Source organism: Lepisma saccharinum, chromosome 8 (assembly GCF_977018435.1).
Source record: "Lepisma saccharinum chromosome 8, izLepSacc3.1, whole genome shotgun sequence".
Lineage (NCBI taxonomy): Eukaryota > Metazoa > Arthropoda > Insecta > Zygentoma > Lepismatidae > Lepisma > Lepisma saccharinum.
The window spans coordinates 33,119,235-33,137,223 of NC_139236.1; the positions used below are offsets into that span (position 1 = coordinate 33,119,235).

Here is a 17,989-nt window from a genome sequence, read left to right on the forward strand (position 1 = left end):
CATAATTTTAACGTGCTTCATGTATGTCACTTCTGAAAATTTTTAATATACAGTAGAGCGTCGATTATCCGAAGTAATTGGGGGACATGGGTGTTCGGAAAACTGGTTTGTTCGGATAATCGAACTGTACATGTTTGCACCGTGAGAAGCTCTTCTTCCTTCAAACTGCGCGGAGCGGCACGCCTCAACTCTAAGCTGGCGCAGCTGTTGCTGTGAACAGCTTTGATACTGCCGCTACTTCTACAGCCAGTGCCAAACCGACAGAAGTGTGCTGATTGTTGAAACACAGCGACTGGCGGCTTGGCCGGTCAGCAGCGCCTTATGAAGGCCCCATTAGAAGCAATGTTCCGCCAGCGGTGGCTCAGTGCGGCGACTACTGTGGGAAACTTGGTTTGGGGTGCGAGGGGGATGATGGACGGTAGGGTGGGAGAGTAACAGGTGCGAGCGAGTACACAGTTCGGTTAAGCGGTCGTTCGGTTGACCGACGTTCGGATAATCGACGCTCTACTGTATGTTTCGTATGTTTATTTGGTTCATTTCAACAAGGGTTGAATTTTACTTAGTTTACTGTATTATATTTCGACAGGTATGGGAGGGGAGGGGGCAAGTGCAGGTCACCTGTTCCCCTGCCTGATTTAGCACCGCACGCCACTGAACACCATGCACCCTCTCTAAAGGACCTCCAGTGTCCAGTGATGTAATGGGTAATGAAGAAATCTGTTGCTACCAGTGCTTAAAGTGGGTAAAATGCAATTTTCCCAAATTAGGGAAATTTTCTTAAAACTTATTATCGTGGAGCACTTCCTTATGCGTTTTGGTTCATCATCACATTATGGCGCAAAAAGTGGTAACATCAGCTTGTAGGTTAAGGGGCCCCGAGTTCGATACCCAGTGGAGTCCCATAGTGGTTCGGATCCCTCTTAAAACTGTAGATCCAGTCCCTATTAGCTTTGAAACAAAAATTCACTGACACATTAATAATGATGCACAACATAGTTCACAATTCAAATCACCACAAGTACAAAATTTCGCCGCGAAATACAAATATGGTAAAGTGAATTGGCATGGTGAGAGAAAATATAGGTACACATATATTTATGGACGACTGTGCATAGATAATGTAATCTATGCCACTCTTTCTTTTTAAAGGTGTAATTAGGCGCTACATTTAGCATGCGACTGCGACGCACGCATGAAATGCCGCATGCGGTGGCAGCGAAATAGGATGTATGTTGCAACTTCCAAGTAGACATTTGTGTCGAATGACTGTCGCACGGCTGATACGTCAAAATAAAACGAACATGCTACAAATACTCTCTCTCACACACACACAGACCATTTTATATTTGTTTCTCGTGCGACGTGTACACCATTAGCACCCAACACGCATTCCACAGAATAAGAAATCTCTTGTCACGAATTCTGGACGCCTAATTTTTCATAGGCTTCTTTCTCCATGGAAACGAAAGATGGATCAGCTGCAGTCGAAAAACACACATGTAAACATAAGGGGTGGGGCTGTTGTGGGATGTCTATGAATGAAAATAGCTACTGCTGAAAATATTTCAATAATTGTGTTCGTTTCACATTTAGCAGAAAGATAATAGTGGTTCATAAATTTGATACATTTAATTCTACAGCGACTTTGAGTTGGATGTGAGCCAAGTAAATTGCGGCCATTGCCCTCGGTTTGGTGGAGTAAAGTCCTCTCTACAACAATCTCATTTAATTGGTTGAAGAATTGGCATGTGGTTCTTTGTATGAATTATCAATTGCTGTTTTTCAAGTTAATGACAGTTTCCGTGTGTATTTTGGTACGCCAAGTGAACGATCATCAAGCTTTTGTCGTTTAAAGTGCAGTGTTTACGATAGAGCTCTTAAAGAAGCGCGTACTGCAACTTGTCTATAAATCACGTTGCTATCGGCACTTCTGAATAAAGCCTACCAGATTTTCAAGATGGAAATTGTAACTTCCAGATGGTTGTTTTTTATCGGCATAACATTTATTGTAATGGGTAAGTTGTTAAACAGCGTAAGTATAAGCAGTTGCTTAAATTGTAATTTTTCACTGCTATATATAACCTGGAGCTGGCCGGGCCTTCGTTTCTTATTCTGGATATATGGATATAATTTAAGTATATTTGACAACAGGTGAACTAGGAGCTTGTTATTGTTATATTTCTGTTCGTTTGTAAGGACTATTGTGATTAATTTCATAACAAAAATATGCCCAGTGCTGCAAGAGATGCGCTCTTTTTCGGCAACACTATAGTGTATAATATGCGAGATAACAGTTTAAAATTTCATCCTGGAACTAATGATTGGGGAGAAACAGTACTCGGGATACATTTTCAATGTTGGAAAATTTAGTGATTTTATGTATTTTTCTCTGATATGATTCCAAGTGATTTTTCTCTAATGTAAATTTGGAGCGATTTTACTATACTGGAAACTTCCCCAATTTCTTTCATATTTCGCATACACAATAATTTAGGCCTCGTAATCACTAATCTGCAGTTAAAATTTGGCGCTCACATGTAGAACTTGCCAAACAAGTGGGTCCGTGATCGCAACAGACACCCTCGAATTCTCAAGAAAACAATGTTTATCGCAAGATTTTGTGTTTCGAATACTTAAAAGAACGAAATATGGTAACAGTTCGTTATATCGGAGAAACATTTCTTCATTTTTACAGAAGAAACTACGTATGGAAATGAGTTTCTCCAAGCTTTCCACCGTTCGTGGAGGTATTTTCTTTCATCGTGGAATCTATTGGACCGGCAAATCATATATTTTTCAAGAGAAATATCCCACCGACGCACAAGTGACATGCTTCCCGTACGTGAACTGCATGCTCCGCACATTCGATGACGTAACCCACTGTCAGTGTTTCAAACTCCTTTTTTTTTTTTTTACTATGCTTGCCTAACCCAACCTAACCTAACCTTATGGAAATGGTTCGTGGGGCTATCCGTCAGCTACCGTGCATAATGGTTCGTGGAGCTATCCATCAATGGTTTGTGGGGCTATCTGTCAGCTACGTGGGCTATTGTCAGCTACCCGTGCATAATGTGTAATTTCCACCAGTGACGAACACGATAGTACGTATTTTTCTGTGAAGAAGGTTGAAACACTGCATACCCACAACGTGAGTCAAGATGTGCCTGCCATATTGTGTGTTCCGGATGCGAAGAAAGGAATAAAGAAAGGTACCAGTTAGATAAGCTGGAGACACATTTAACTCATTTTTTTTTTAAATAAAAATAATTTCTACTTACCTCATATGCATAGCAGAACATTTTTCAAGTTGGGATCACTTTTTTTACCATGAAAAAAGCGTTATTTTTAACATTATAATTATTTATTTGTCGTTGCTAATTCGCCGGCCAAATCTTGAATCACGTTGTCTGTCGTCAGCTGATATGCAGTATCATCAGCTGATGTGCAGTGTTTCCAAACCTATGAACCTATAAATGCCGCACAAGCTATTCACAAAACGTTTTTAATCGACAATTGTTCCACAAGGAAGGTTAGGTTAGGAAAATTTAGAAAAATAAATTTAAACAAACAAAAAAAACTTTCACTACACTTAAATGTATTGCATGCTATGAAGCTATAAATGCCGCACAAGCTATTCACTAAACATTTTTAATCGACAATTGTTCCACAAACCATTCACGGAAGGTTAGGTTCAGTTAGGTTAGGATAATTTAGAAAAATAAATTTAAACAAAAAAAAAAAAAAACTTTCGTACACGTATAGAGCCACTTCCCATCCCGTGCAATGTGTAGCTTACAAATACTAGAACATTTAGGACATTCCATTTCTTTCTTCACGAGATTCGATACCCGGTGGAGGCACAAGTGGTTCGGATCCCACTTTAAACTGTAGGTCCAGTCCCGATTAGCCTTACTGTGCATAAAAGTGGACTTAAAATAACAATTCATTCATTCATTCTTCCTTCACGATTCCATGTTCAATTAAAAAAATCTCGTGGGCCTTTAATATCCGGGAACATTTTCACAATGCAACCTCGACACCTCATCTTGTCAAACTACCGCGTGGTTGACTGACAGGGGGTTACATAACCGAACGCACCGAACATTTGATTCACGTAGTCGACGGCAATGGTGGCACGAGCTATCATGCAACGGAGATGCATGAATGACGAAAAATACCTTACAGGCCTAATAAGTTGCACGATTCGAAAAAACAATTTCCCTGGCTTCAGAAAGTCCACAAGAACTCAATTCCGTAAGTACTTTCTCATCTTTTCTCCTGTAAATTTCAAGAAATGTGTCTCCGGCTTATCTAATCGTTACCTAAAGAAAATCACATTGTATGTGAAAAATTGTGTTTGTTTTCGTGTAAAAAGCAAAATGGCACCTTAAACTATTTGCCGCAATACACAATTGGTAAGTACGAACCATGCGAAACACAAAATATCCGATTTAAATGTGTCTTTGATATAACGAACTGTTACCCAAAATATATATTCCTGATATTACTACGACCCCATGCGTAACCGTGCATGGTTTGTGGGGCTACCCGTGCATGGTTTGTGGGGCTACCCTTGCATCGTTCGAGGGGTGTAAGGCTATGTTTGTGTATCGAGAATCATCGTGGTAATTGACAAAGTTATTTTACAATTTCTACACGTGAGCACCAAATCTTAACTGCAGATACGTCATTAGGACTCCATAATTAGTGAGTATTTGAATTATTAACGAAATTATGGCATTTTCTGGTATTGTAAAATCATACCGTAAATTTCACCTCTGGAAAGAATTAAACGTGTTCGAGGGACCTCAAGGTTTTGCAAGGATAATTCTGCTATGGGTCTGGATGTTTAATAATTTTCGCAAAATTTGCAGTGTTTTAGAATACTGGAAAGGATTGTATAAGTTAGTTTGAAGCTTGGAGGAACTAATTAGCACAGTCAAAAAGCTTCACCAGAGAAATTGCAATTTGAAAAGTAGCTTACATGTGCTTCTGTGATTCATAGCTAGCAACTGTTCTTTGTTTACGGTCACATCAAACATTCAGATCCAATGGACGCAAGGCTCGAAGGGGGTTTCTTGCTTGACACCACATATTATGTGATCGGATGTTGGAATATTTAGGGAAGTTATTTTAATGCTAGGAACCCCAAACGTGACTGTACAGGATTTATGGGCACGTGAAGTAGATGGCAGCAACAATCCATATCCAGTACCAGTGGCGTAGCGCAGTTCTCTGGGGCCCCGCTGCAAGTAAAATTTTGCCCCCCCCCCCCCCCCTCAGTGGAAAGAAGAAACATCAAGATGATGCCAGAGTGGAACGGACACACAATAGTTGTAAAATGAATTAACTTTAACCCTTCCTTCCCATTTTTTGTCATCGACTTAGGCTATATATCAGTTTAGTAGTTTGTCGAAACTAAATCAGGGTTGTCTGAATCTCTGATAAATAACTGGATGAAGAAATGAAAAATGTTTTCTCTTACTTCAACGTGGTGGCACAGCCAGGATTCTTTTTTAAAGAGGGTGGAGGTTTCACATAGCCAACTATTTTGTTCATGATCCTTTGTATTTTTTGTTCTAAACGTTTTTCTTATGTAGGTTACATATAATACACATATATCTAAAAAAAATACTGTTTGGGTAAATTGTTTAAAGGATAGTAAACACTCCTTTTTTGGATGCACCTTCAGCACGCAAAGCGATCCTCTGGCTATGCCAGGCCAAGATTCAACGTAAGAGACGCTCACATTACGCTTCTAATACTAATAGTGAGTTATATACTCAAGCAAACTTATCATTTCAGTTACGGGGGTTGAACTGGACCACTACTTTGTCAGTGGTGACCTAATATCAAAGGGTAAATTGCAATCTGCTGCTAAGAAATAGAGGCAGACACAAGTCTTGAGAGATAGAAAATTAAGCAGCGACTGGACTTTATTCACTCAAAATTTGTCAATCAATGAAATGCCGATGGGAGGGATTGGAGCACTTTGACCACTGCATACGCTGTATACCCTGCATGGTGAAATTGGGGCTACTGGACCTAAGGGCAAAGGGAAAATTGCCCCTGGGCTCAACATCCTGAGTTTTTGGGCCCCTTTGAAGTAAAATGTAATAGGTGTGGACAATGTGGGAAATTTATCTCAGGTCTTATTTCAATGTCATACTGAGGCTTGGGGGGCCCCCTTAACATATTTGTTGGGAAGTTGCATTTTAAATATCACGTAATATTAATGGTAATAAAAAAAGATCATAAATTATGAAGTTTGTTTGTTTAGGTATTGTGTAACAATAAGGCATCGACCAGTTGAACAACTGAATCTGTCTACTCGATTCAGAACCGTACTACACTACACTATACTACATTTACAAAAGCTATGTAGCTATAAAGGTATGAAATGAGAGAAGTTCCTATCGATTGCCATCTATGAGCAAGTAACTTAATTCTGAATTTCGGAGGAGACCCATAATGTCAAGTTGCCTAGGGCCCCTCTGGCTGAGACAACACACCACTGCTTATTATCGCAGATGTTGTCTTATGATATGTTACTGGGAACCAAATTTCTGTTTCATAAATTCATTTTTTAAATAAGCGACAGTAACTACTGGATTTCTGGGATTATATAAAATTTCAGGATCACAGAGAGAGAACATAGCAGGGCCCATGCAGCTCGGGGTCCTCCCTCATTGCAGGGGCGGCTGCTATGCCACTGTCCAGTACAACAGTAAACGAATGACTGCTAGCAAATGAACTGGCACAGAGGAGTATACAGAAGGGAAATATCATTCCCCAGTAAACACACAGGAAGTAATCGCTAAGCCTCTGTTAACACATGAATAGAAATTAAATTATGTTTACAATGTGTGTGTGTCACATGATTAATTCGGAAGAAATTGGCCTCCTGATGATGCAGTGGTAATGTCACCTTGTAATCAAGGCGTTTGATACCTGATGGAGGCACATAGTGATTCGGATCGCACGTTAAACTGTAGGTCCAGTCCTGATTAGCCTTTCTGTACATAAAGTTGACTTGAAAACAAAACTCAATCAAAACTTTGGCCAATTATTCGCCATAAGTTTACACATATCTGTGAAATAAATTGCATACAGATGTTAAAATTAAAATGATATTATTCTACAGAAAGTAAAGATACCCTACTTGACAACACACAGCCATGTTTCTTAATCTCAGATAAAGTTACTTGTATAAAGTTTACCTTGGTATCATCAAAATAATTATTGCAAGTTGAAGTTTACGATACTGTAGTTACTAATAGTTGTAATGGCACAACAAAAATATTTGGGCAATTTGTATGTCTACATTGGAACACAATTTAAGTTTATTGTGAAAGTTAAGTACAATATTACAATCCTTAATATTGATGAATTAGCCAAATTCTGTGAAGTATTGCCAAGAAAACTGAAAAACATTAATAAGTTTACAGAATATGTTCAAATTTATATTTCTGAAATTGTAAATCAAGTAAGTCATATTCAGTAAGAGGAAATGTAAGTCAATCCAATCAAGTTCAAAGTTCCTCCAGAGCTGGAAAATGTCCTAGATGATTAAAATAAGAATGGAAAATAGGTGGAAATATTAAATACTATTGTAGTGCATGCAGTGAATAAGAGTTTATCATACAGTAGTTGTTACATTAGTTTGCAAAAGGACATTGTACGTAAGTCATAGAATTTTCCATCTCAAAATGTAGAGTAAACTACAGGGTGGCTCAATAAGTCACTTAACACCCTCAGTACAAGGCCACTGCGGCATGGAATTTGAAATTGGCGATGACCAATCGTTATCTGGCCAAGGGGGAACCACATTGACGCCACCCACATGGTCGGCGGCCATCTTGAATTCAACTTCAGAATTTTAAATGGGAAGGGGGTCGTGCGACATATCAAAATGGGCTAGAATTTCACGAGAAATGCAATGGTGAAGGTTTTTTCGACGTATATTTAACCAGTAAAAAGTTATGACTGAATTCTTGTACCAATTTGCTCCTTTTCGAGGTGTTAGAAAAATGCCTTAAAATTTGTTTAGCGCTTCGGTAATGCATTGAGATCAAAGTGACGTCTATGGAGAGACGTTCGCATGCCATTGCACATTATTTTAATCGGATACATCCATGAAGAGCTGTGCATTATGAATGGTTGTCGCGAACAATTTACAGTGTGACGCTTCCATTGAATTAAAAGTCCTTCACAGTGACAAGGCTAATGTTTATGTTCATAAGGAAGTTTATAAACAGAATATGTGACCTTTGTCATCTGATAACTAACTTTGGACAAAAACTGGTTCATAACGTTCCCATAAGTGTTCTGGTGTTCTTCCCTATTGAAAAAACTCTGTAAAAAGTACCTTCTTCCATAAGCAAGGATGAAAAAAACTGTTTATTTAACAAATCCAAGTAGCCCTAAGCATTTAAGGTTCCGTTGATGGAAAATTGACTAACCAATCGTGTTCCACACAGCATGCCACACCATTAACTTACCAACACTAACCATTCAGCTTTGATCTGTCAAAAATGGGTTATCAGATAAAAATCATCAAATATTCTGTTTATGAACTTCCTTATGAACATAAACATTAGCCTTGTCACTGTGAAGGACTTTTAATTCAATGGAAGCGTCACACTGTAAATTGTTCGCGACAACCATTCATAATGCACAGCTCTTCATGGATGTATCCGATTAAAATAATGTGCAATGGCATGCGAACGTCTCTCCATAGACGTCACTTTGATCTCGATGCATTACCGAAGCGCTAAACAAATTTTAAGGCATTTTTCTAACACCTCGAAAAGGAGCAAATTGGTACAAGAATTCAGTCATAACTTTTTACTGGTTAAAGATACGTCGAAAAAACCTTCACCATTGTATTTCTCGTGAAATTCTAGCCCATTTTGATATGTCGCACGACCCCCTTCCCATTTAAAATTCTGAAGTTGAATTCAAGATGGCGGACATCAAGATGGCCGCCGACTGTGTGGGTGGTGTCAATGTGGTTCTTCCTTGGCCTGATAACGATTGGTCATCACCATTTCCATGTTGCACGCTGCAGTGGCCTTGTACTGGGGGTGTTAAGTGACTTATTGAGCCACCCTGTATATCAAAGCCAGTTGAAATATTGCAATGTCTGGAAAGTTAAATATCTCAAATCATTCAACTTTAACATATTTTTCTTCCCAGTGAGCATAGTGTGGGGATGCGAGATTGAGCAAATGAGACAAGGATGTCGAATTCACAACAGACAGTGCCTCTGTGGAATTGGATGTGAAACAGAATATAGGTACACGAGTAAAGAGGAGTGCAGAAAAGCTCTTAAAGGTATGTAGCAAATTGTACACATTATACTGATACGTGTTGAGATACATTTGACACAAATATATTTAAATTTATTTGTTGTAACAAGATTTTGAATTAATGTTGTTTAACTGCAACCAGAAATATTCATTAGAAACATACTCTAGGCAGCTTCAAAATCGAAATGAACTCAAACCTTTTTTTTTTTGCAAAAATGCATTTTGTACATGGAGGAACATGCTGGTAGAATTTCCTGTTTTCAGATCACTAACCATGTGGTAATTTTAAATCTTACTCTTATTAAATTTTATTGTACACCTGTTTTTAGAAAGTGAAGGAATAGTATATTTTTACACACCATAAAAGTATAATATTGTACTTACAGTTTGGAGATTCTTTGAACATATGTCTAAATAGAGTACATTGAAATTTTATATTACACTTTCATAAGTTTTTTAACATAGTGTATCCCAAAAACACTTCAAATATACATCAAGGAAGTTCAAAATTGTAACTTCAGATTTATGCTTTGTTGTATGTAAACAATGACACAGCGTGCACAATGAGCAAATTCTACTGCACTGCAGTACATATATTCTCTAATAGACAACAAACTTCCTTTCTTCTGGAGTTCAAGAAAGTTCACCACTATGCCAGTAGTTTAGGAATATTTTATATTTTTTTTATTTCGTTTATTTTACTTAATTTTTCTGCTGCTTTTGGCTAATCGTTAATGTGAGGATGAGTGATCATATGATGAAATTAATGAAGAAACACACATGCCCAGGCCAACATTTGAACCTAGGACCCTTGTTCATCATAGCACATTGTACTAAACACTCCGCCACAGAGGTTGGCTTCTATTTTTCTTATTTCCTGTTTTAGTATTGGATTTTGACACCTAGTTGACATGCCTGATATTAAGGCATTGGAAGTGGGTAGACAGGGAGGACATCCCTGCCTCAGTTAATACCCTATGTATATGTATGAAATTGGAGTTTGAAACACAATGACCCTCTCAATAATTGAAAGGGTATTTGTCATGCCCCAGTTTAGTACACTGTAATTCTTATATTTCATAAGAAAAATAATTTTTAATATTATTGTGATAACCAGTAAATTGTGTATAAATATATATTTTATAAAGTCTCACCATTATGCCTGTATTATCAATTGATTAGCTGCTAATATCATGACTTTCATATTAATTTTTGGATGAAATATTTTTAATTTTAAAGCCTTTCACTGTTCACAATATTAAAAGTTGTTAGTTCCTAGATATTTGGGCCCTAGTGATCCCAATATCTACGTCTCTTCATAGCAGAAGAAGAATGATATCGGTGATTGGGGTTTTTGTTGTGTTGTGTATTTAATTTTATTCTCAATATGAACAAGAGCAAAATTTCTGGTGGCACAATGTCAGTAGTGGCATTCAATTCCAGGCAGACGGAGCGACATTTGCAGACGTAATCCCTGCTTGAATGGTGGAACTTGCAGCCAGACTCAGCTGGGACCAGGCTACAGATGTAGATGTGTTGGAACAGGCTATTATGGTGGTCGTTGCCAGCATGGTGAGAGACTATTTTTTAAAAGAAAAATATTTTGTAAGACTTTCCACTTTTTCACTTGTATAATAATCAAAGAAGGGCATTCAGATATGCACTATAGCCATATGAGCACATTGGATTTGGTTGAGTGACGGATGCAAAATATTCTTCTCCTGCAACATAATTTCCTATTTTATTTCCACTCATGTTTGGCATATAGTAGCCCTTCTGGTTTATTTTTTTTGTTTGTTTGTTTATTTCACTGGCCAAATTCTGTGTAAGTTAGATGAATTCAGAAGAACAACAGGAAAAAAAGCTGTTTCTTGTTTCATCATAGCCACAAATATTTCAATATTAAAGATTATTTGTATTATCCTCTAATGTACAATACTTGCCTGAGGTAATTGCACAATGTATGGATTAAACAAAATGTACTGTAATTTTATCCTCCTGTAATGAGAGTCTGCCAACCCAACTCTGTTTTCACAGAGGTATCCACTTACTGCTAGAACAGGATGGCTACCCACCGGAAATTTCGTGAATTATTGGCTCCAGGAGTTCTGCGTGAAGGTGGAATATGATTTTTACCTTATTTATCTTCGGGAAGCTTAATTAATAGTTATTTTCTCCATAGACGTGAAAATTTGCAACTTTTATTAGCCCAAATCTCATTGAATTTTATATAATTTATAAATGCCCCGAGGCAAGTTTTTTTACAGATTAGCTTTTATTTTTATCGGGGAAGAAAATTAAAGCCACGTAGAAAAATAAACAGAATTCTCTCAATCTGTTTATACTTGTTAGTGTCCTTTGCAGAATAGTCTATCTGACATGGAAGATTATTGCAAGATAATATATCTTGAAGTTGAGTAAGTAAATTTGAGTTTGAAATTCTTATACAGTTAACAATTTTTTGTAGATTTGTATTTCCTGTAGCATGTGAGATTTGTGTTTGCAGATGTATTTCGAGTCTGAGTATGTGAAATGGCAAATGTAAACTTCACATGTTATATTTGAATATTTTAAATACATATACCGATTAATTGAATTGAATTAGAATTTTTGGATAGGTTGGAATCACACAGACCCTTTACATTGTGAATACTTTTGTGTGTAGGTGGCGAGAGGCTGTAAAATAGAGAAAACATCTGCTTGAATTTTTGGAAAGTTCTCTTTGAAAACCAGGAATTATACTTGCATTTTATCATGGACCTAGAGTGACCACTCTGTAGAAATATGCATAGATCATCAAAGCAACTTTTACAACCTTACATGCACAACTGAAAATAATAAGGTTTTCATGTGACTTATCCTTGAATAAAATCAGCATTCATGTAAAGCATTTATTTTGTATATGTTTCTAAATATATATATTTATACAGGCCTAGTTTCTTTTTTTCAGCTTCTCAACTTCAATAGCACTCTTTTTTATATTAGCAGGGTGAATTATTGGTTGTCCTTGTTGGCAAAAGTTATGTCATTTCTCTTGTGATATACTCATTATACAGGGTGTCATTTTAATGGCGCCCACGGACCATAGATTCGTGTAGAGGACATCAAAACAAACAACTTTTCTCAGTAACATTTTTCTCGTTGGTGTGTCAATTCGACACTACAGCCGTTCAAAAAAGACCATTTTGCCGCCTGGATGCTGGCAACCCAACACAACATTTGATCGTATCTGTGACGTCATTTCCTGCGGCGAAACAGCGCACGGTAGGGTTGCAAGGAACACACAAATTTTGTGAAAAATTCCAAACTACCAACCACATTATTAGCTGTAAAACGAAGCGAGAAACCCGTCCAGTAAACCGAACATGATAGCCTATCAGCCAGAAGATCAGCAGTCATCTCAGGGGAAGGGGGAAGTGAACCAACGATATGAGAAATGGTAAAAAAACGTATTCAAAATGGTGTCATTATCGGATTTTAACTCAGCCTACATGTCAAATATCAACAACAATAAATTTTATTGTACTTACAACTTACATTTGGCTGTTTACGCCCAGCTGCATGTCAATTATATTTGCTTATCTCGTTGCAAGGTTGATATCTACAGGTTTGTGTCCAGATGCCTTGTGGTACTTTTGTGGTGATAACGGAGTATCTGAGGTTCACGTTGTTACATTACGACTAAAACACGTACAACCACAGTAACAATCTAATGATGAATCAGTAGCGAATATACTGCCCTGTTCAGAGTTGCAAACTATTACATGTGTATCCGGTGCGTAGATAAACACAGTCGTCGGAGAGTTTGTTTTACTACTATTTATATCCCTGTATTTTCAACCATTTTCACATTTTTCAACCATATTTTACCACTTGCCTCATAATGCACTGAATATACATTATGGTATGTGTTGCTTACCTTTGGAATTGAGTTCTTTCATTTATATTTTGTGTTCAGTGTGTCAGACAACTAGTATCAGAAGGACGAAGTGGATAGACAAAATTGTAGATACCAACTTGGTAACTAGATTTCCAAATATTTGATATGTAAGCTAAGACAAAATTCGATATGACTACTTCCACTTGAATTCCATTTTCTTTCTACCATTTTTCGTATCGTTTGTTTACTTCCTGTTAGGTTACAGAACGTGTTTTGTCGTTTTGTTTTACGGTACATAATGTGGCTGATTGTAGCTATGTCATCTTTCACAGAATATGTGTGTGCCTGGCAACCCTGGAACGCATCGCTTTACGATGGGATATGACGTCACAAATGCAATCAAATGATGTGTGTGGTTGCCATCATCCAGGCAGCAAAACAGGCTTTTTTGAACGACTGTAGCGCCAAAACGATGCACCAACGAGAAAAATGTTACTGAGAAAAGTTGTTTGTTTTGATGTCCTCTATACGTTTCCGTGGTCCGTGGGCGCCATTAAAATGACACCCTGTATAATTCATTTACATGTGATCCACTTGTTTGTTACAGCTTGCCCTACACAAATGTCTCCACAGCAAACTGGCGAGAGCTTCCCATACGAATGCATAGTGATCTGAAGTAATGTAATTGCTCACAAATTAATATTAAGGTAGTCAAATATAAGAGATTTATAGTAGTATGTATATTACTATGCCTAATATATTTTCTACCTGTTAGAACCATATCATACAAAATGTGTACTTAGCATAGTACTATGAGTACAAAGAGTGCGTTCTTGAGGACTGATCTCTTCTCATGCAATTTAAAATACCAAATGAATGTTATATGTAAATAACATATATAGGTTAGTAAGCTACAGATTTGGAGTAGTGGCTTATGTTAATTGTCACTGCCAAGCAGGGATGCCACCTATCCTGCAAATAGCATCACTACCTCGTTTTCCACAATAAGCAGCTGCCTCATTCATTTCAGATGTTTTATTTCCACAGACCCATCTGGGACCAATTGATACCGCTTTTAGCTTTTTACCAATTTTAATGTGTAAACCAATAGTTTTAATTTTATAGAATTTTCTGGATAGCCTGGTGAGCTGTCCTGGGTTAATTTTCTGAATAGAATACAAATTTTTAGTGTGTGAAAATACTTGGGGAGCTAATTTTATAAATACCAGGCTCTGGTCTAAGGAACCAGAAAGAAGCAGTCATAGATCTATGGACAATGCATCATCGTCTGTCAGGCATAGGTCCTAAAATGTGTTTTAGCATTGAGTTTGGGATTCTTGTAGAGCCCAGTTTTGCAAGATGTAGTCTTTCTCACTTATTTTAATCAAGTTAACTGTAACATGCCAATATTTGGACATTCTTCATAAGACTCCACTGCAGAATTTTAAGAAATAAAGTCTACCAAATGGTTTCTCATTGGGTGATGCATGGTCAGCACACCAATCCCCACCCCCTCCTAATTACTGTTTTCCTTGCCTTTGTATACCGATTTCTGCTACTTTTCTAAATGCACTCCAGTTATCCTTATAATGCTGGATTAATATGACGGATGAATGCAGTCATTCTGTATCTTAACACATTCTCTGCCACGTTGGTCATATTGACCGAAACTGGTGCACACTAATCATTATGTCCAATACATGTGGCTTGCACTTTGTTTTCCTAGCATGCTGTCAGTCACGAGTTTAACAGTGATGCGCATAAGGCATGGTGAGTCGAGTGCACATAAAAGTATTTTGCCTGTTCTATTTTTTACAGGAAAAAAGTGAAATTGGCAAATTTGCAAAATTAGGTTCAATAATCACTTTCGCACAGGAGGAAGGAATTGGTTAAACCACCCTGGCAGCGAACGTGTTAACTGCTATATATTCTTGCTTGCTGTGCACAGTAAAAGTATATGATAGTATATCTTGTAAAAATATGGCTACCTCAGCAACAGTCAGATTCCTAGAACTTCAGGATGCAAAAATTTCAAAATGTTTGTTCAAATTTCTAAAAAGGCACAAATTATGTATTTTAGTTGTGGACATTTGGGATTTGGGAAACAAAACATTTTTAACGAATATGAAATGAATAGAATGAATTGCTGAAGGATTAGGAACATCTCCAACATACAAGAAGCAAATTATACTATTTTTTTTTCCATACAACTTACTAAAAAAAGATTTTATTAAATTTAATGTCTCATGTCAGCATCAACACGAGAACTTGTTTCACTGGTAGCCACTTTCTTGTTTGCATTGTTTCCCTGTGTTTCGTTAGGGGTGCTGGCCCAGTCTGTTCGTCTGCTGCATGTGCCTCTAGCGGCATACAGGAAGCAACATAAACCGGAAACCAGCCTAGCAGTGAAACAAGTCCCCATGTGGATGGTGGCAGGGACCATCAAAATTAATATGAAAGAGCATCTAGATATGGCGAGGCAAGAGAATTACAGAACTTGACCTAGATTGGCTCAGACACTATCTATGCCAGAAAAATGCTGGTGCCTCCTCACCAATAGCAACATATGCTTATGTTTTTTCCAAAGGAAAGAATTATTGCTCAACCCTGAACCATCCTTGTATATGCAGTTGGATTTCTGACAAAAACTGGTATAGTCTTACCTGCATTAAAATCAGGAACAGAACAAAACAGCATGATTGATTGATTGATTTGGCCACTTTATGCACAGTAAGGCTAATCGAGACTGGACCTAGAGTTTAAAGTGGGATTCGAACCACTATGTGCCTCCACCGGGAATTGAACCAAAAGAACATGAAAATAAAAGGCTGCAAACGGCTATCAACATTTCGGAGATATTTTATTTGTGTTGTCAGGATTAGAAAAAGGGATAGAAGATATAAAAACATAACACCACTCAGAAAAAGGCAGGAATTGAATTGATGTCAACTGTCAGATGGAACCCAACTCAATGTTCTATGTTTTATTAGTTGTCTTAAATTAATATAGGTAAGTCAGTGTACTTTTCCACACAGGGTGTGTTTTCACATTTGAATCAATAAACTATTTTTTTAAAAACAATATTTAATTGAACAGTCTTTGAAGGATGCAGGATAGGTGGCAATAAAAACTCAGTTATAAATTTGTAGATTTATTATTAGATGGTATGTTTGAGGCAGTAGTTTAAAGATTTAATTTACTGCTTTTATTATGAACGTCTAGGTAACCAAAAAGTGAATACTTACGTGCAAGGTAGGCTGTGTTTTTAATTTTTTGTAACAATATGTGACATCATGTTGTTGGGTGACCATGCTACCAGAATTCAGCATTAGACAGTATGAAGAGAATTAGAAATCTTTGATCTATCAGCCTGTGGAAATTTGTAAACCAAAGGTTAAAAATTATACCGTATGGTTCTTTATTGATTTTTGTTTCAGTCTATTAAGATTTAGCTCAGTTTAACAAATCAAGTTATCAGAGGAAAATAATCCTGAAAAATTTGTTTGGAAATTGCTTAGCAAGCAGGCAAATATTTTTTATTACTATTGTTAACATCTATTTTAAAAACTAATATGTACATCAGTATGATTCATTAAGGGATAATGTTGCATTTTGATCAGACCTATATACACAATATGCAAGCAATTTTATATTATAAATATACTTTCTTTGTTTATCTTGATTGAAAAATAATTTGAAATTCAAGGTTTCTTTATTTTCTGCTAAGAACTGGCATCATTATTGTAAAAATATTTTTCTAAGCTTCCTTTTTTCTGTCTCTTTACCGTTATTAAAATAAAATGAAGTTAAGAACCAAAACATTTTGATCTCCCCAGCAGTTGCTACTGGAGAAATGATAAAGTATAAGAACGAAGACAAGTGTTGAGCATTACTTGCAATAAACTCCAAAACAAAGGTTTTAGCATTGCCTGCAGAATACTGTAAACATCAAATGCTTTCTTTCTGTGTATTTCTTGTAAAGAATGAAAGGATACACATTTCTGGTATGCATTGTCATCCTAGACATGTGAGCACTGATATACATGATGTGTGGTACATGTGTTGTAAAAGGATTGCTGTGTTAGCAGTAGCTAATCAAAATTAGTGTTGTCACTGTAGAATGCTAGTTGTCCAAACAAAAAGTCTACAATGGAATGGCACAAGTTTGCAAAGTAAACTTGTTTAGTAGTAAAAATGTCATAGAAGTTGTGTCAATTACATGTCAATAATCATGCTGTATATGACACTATTTTCAGCAAAATTTTACGAATATAATTTAGCTCAAATATAGAAGTCTGATCCATTATTGTCTTTTTATATAATTTTTCAAGCATCTGTCAATGATTGCCTTCATATTTGTGGACCATTCAAGAGTTTTAAAATAAATACAAATATGTACTCCAGTTGGGAGTCCTGCTTTATCTGTAGTTCATACTTTATTATACACCAATTGTTGGGGTTGTGTCTGTCGGTCACAAACATTTGCAAATAAATGCAGTCACATTTATTGACAGGGTACCTATTTTTTTCTGTATTCCAAAAAAGATCATTTGTGAATTTCCTAATGTTGAGGTCAGTTATGTCTACAGTAGTGAGAGAAAACAATTTTGAGAATAATAAGGCAATTTATGTTTTCTTGTTATTAATCGTATGAAAAATCTTAGCAGCTACTTTCAAACAGGATGATACTGCTCTTCAGGTCAGATATCCCGTAAAGTGTGCCAGTATTGTAATTTTTTGGTAAAATTGGCCTTTAAAACTAGAGATTGATACCATAACTAGGTCTAATTGAAACTCA

The 17,989-nt window shown here is 36.8% G+C and overlaps 1 protein-coding gene across 1 annotated transcript; it reads left to right on the plus strand.

The window, feature by feature from the left end:
• The first annotated feature begins 1,469 nt into the window (after positions 1-1,469).
• On the plus strand, positions 1,470-16,321 carry LOC145990919 (uncharacterized). The gene is made up of 4 exons (XM_083126445.1): positions 1,470-2,015; positions 9,199-9,336; positions 10,755-10,883; positions 13,799-16,321. Exons 1-4 carry the CDS (start codon positions 1,958-1,960, stop codon positions 13,864-13,866), a joined length of 393 nt encoding a protein of 130 aa, XP_082982571.1. The 5' UTR covers positions 1,470-1,957; the 3' UTR covers positions 13,867-16,321.
• The last annotated feature ends 1,668 nt before the right edge of the window (positions 16,322-17,989 follow it).